The sequence below is a fragment of the Penaeus chinensis genome, chromosome 28 (genome assembly GCF_019202785.1).
Source record: "Penaeus chinensis breed Huanghai No. 1 chromosome 28, ASM1920278v2, whole genome shotgun sequence".
Classification (NCBI taxonomy): domain Eukaryota; kingdom Metazoa; phylum Arthropoda; class Malacostraca; order Decapoda; family Penaeidae; genus Penaeus; species Penaeus chinensis.
Genome location: NC_061846.1, coordinates 1,352,225 through 1,354,724, shown reverse-complemented (window position 1 = coordinate 1,354,724; position 2,500 = coordinate 1,352,225). Strand labels below are relative to the sequence as shown.

The 2,500-nt window shown below is 38.0% G+C and overlaps 1 protein-coding gene across 2 annotated transcripts in view; it reads right to left on the bottom strand.

Moving 5' to 3' along the window:
• Window positions 1-2,500, bottom strand: part of LOC125039865 — a 13,101-nt gene that overhangs the window by 1,024 nt on the left and 9,577 nt on the right. For both annotated transcript variants that reach the window (XM_047634186.1, XM_047634187.1), the window contains exons 2-3: window positions 2,255-2,446; window positions 1-1,148 (exon numbers count right to left, since the gene is read on the bottom strand). The exon at window positions 1-1,148 is cut by the window's left edge and continues 1,024 nt beyond it. In XM_047634186.1, coding sequence (XP_047490142.1) covers window positions 813-1,148; window positions 2,255-2,425 — 507 coding nt within the window. In that variant the 5' untranslated portion in view covers window positions 2,426-2,446 and the 3' untranslated portion in view covers window positions 1-812. The remainder of the gene's footprint in view (window positions 1,149-2,254; window positions 2,447-2,500) is intronic.

Below are 2,500 nucleotides of genomic sequence, written 5' to 3'. Positions count from 1 at the left end.
GTAGAACAGCTAATTTCACTAGTTATCACAACTTATTTGGAAAATAGATAAATAATTATAACTTATCTTGAGATTACATTTGTGAGATTCATATATAGTGGATCTAGTAGGCTAGTAAATGATATATAAATTCCTTTACTGGACATATAACTTCTCATCACACAGGAATATGTATATAAATTAACAACACGGCTGCAAACACAGTCACACACATAACATGAAATGTACAACCTATCCAGCAAAGGAGTATAGAAAAAAACATGATAAAAGCTTTTATCACAACTTTTCACCCTCTTTCACACATGAGGCATTATCTGACGTAACAAGTCAAATTAAGAAACACGTTCATGGACAAATCAATTAATTAGGAGCATTGTATCTTTCTCTTCTTATCTCTATGTGATACCTTGATCTTATAGTAAACAACCGATTGGGTTATGATCGTCTACGTTCAGTTTTAGGGAATTTGATGGCAAGAGTGACTGAACCAGGAATAAACGTTTCGTGTTTCTGATCAAGTTTCTTACTGGCTGGATTTTTCTTCTTTATCAACTTCTTAGATGAAAAGGAAAATTAATAAAAAAGTTATCATATCAGTTTCTAATATGATTTCCTTTTCTTACTGGAAACTTGGGAGAAAAATAAAAGACTGATACTTCCTACTTTTTTTCCCACATACCACAATCAAAAGATGCAAATTGCAGGCCACCTGATAGCCCTGTGATACCAAGGTGCAACTATGCATGCAGTGTCAGTGAATGGGCAGGTAGACAGGCAGGCAGGCCCCTTCTCATTAGGGCCCCACCCCAATCTTAGAGGGACACTAATTGTACCAAACAAGTGGAGAGGACGAGGGCCAGCACCAGCAGAACCCTCTCACTTCCTTCACCAACCCTACCTACTCCTCCTTTACCGCCCACCTGTGCATCAAGATCCTTCATAGTTTTCTCCAATTCCTCCTGCTGCTTCTTGAAATTCTTGTCAAAGTCAGTGATGGATTTCATGTGTTCTTCAACAGCCTTCTCTGCTTCCTTCTGTGCCTGTTCAGCTGCCTCACGGCACTTGCGAAGATCCTCTTTGCCATCTCCAGAGTACCCACTACCAGAAGTTATTGTTATTTCCCCCGAGGCTGTCTCTGTGTAACTGATCTGTAGGAAAAACATTAATGGTGGGAGAGACAAAAAGAGATGCACAGGAAAAAAGTCTTATGGGAAGTGATACATAAAAACTAATTTTGAGATCACTTGTTCTTCTCCATTCACATTCTTTGGTGTGTAAGCTTACATAAAGATTCATCCATGACCTTAAAAAAAAAAAAAAAAAAAAAAAAAAAAAAAAATATGCAACGAAGGTAATAAGAAAGGAAAGGAAAACTCATGATACTGCATGCGAGTACTCACATAGGCCGGCCCTTCAAGTCACATACTTGGTTAGGTTACACACAGTCTCTCCACCCCAGCCTAATGCCCAGGATTTTGGGCCACATGTGGGCAGTGAGGCACCCAAAACTATGAGGCTGACAAATCCCATGCTATCTTTTTTGCTAGTCATTATCATTTCTTTAATTTCCGGGTCTTTCATTTACCCTCAAAGATGTTGCAGACAAACCTAATTCACTTTTAAACAATCCTCACTTTGTTAACAAGTTCTCTAACATAAACTTACAAGCTCGCTACATATATGTAAGGAGCTTAAAAATGTGTAATTAGACCTTTAAATCACATTGCCAAAACCAAAAACATATTCCAAATAAAAACAATTTTTTCCCCAAAAAATCTAGAGATATAAGTACAATACACCTGGAATAGCTACTTCCAAAATATATTCTCAAAGTTCATATAAATCTAAAATGTGTCTTACAAAATCACTCCCTAAATACATTACATCTAAAATATTGAAAAGTCAATATCGTATACATATTAAAAAAATGCATTCTAAAAGATAAAACTAGAAATAAATTCCCAACATGATATATTTCCATAACACAGAAGGGTATTTATTGTGAACAACCAAATGCACTTACATAGTATATATGCCCTCCTTTCTTCCAACCAAACACTAAAAAAAACACAGAAAAGAAAGACAGAAATAAAATGAAGAAAGAAGGAAGGATGGAAGAGAAGATGGGAGGGATGGAAATGAGGGAGGGAGAAAGGGAGGGAGGGAAAGAGTGAGTCAGTAAGTGAGGGAGAAAGAAAGAAAAATTAAGAAAGAAAGAAAGACAGAAAGAAAGAAAATGGTGGAAAGAACCAACCTGAATCTGCTTTCCAAGAGAGTCAGAATACGCGCACTCTCCCGTCTTTGTGTTGCCATTCATCGACTCACTCAGCGAAGCCCCAGAAACAGGGTAAGAGGCTACCTTTGCAAGCTGGCTACTGCTCAGGGCTGCCATGAACAGCATTGTAAACACTCCCTTGGGACCCATTCTGTTGTTTTCAGGAACTACCTGTAAGGGACAGAGATAAAGTAAAGGCAGTTGAGGGTGTGGGGGGGTGCGTGT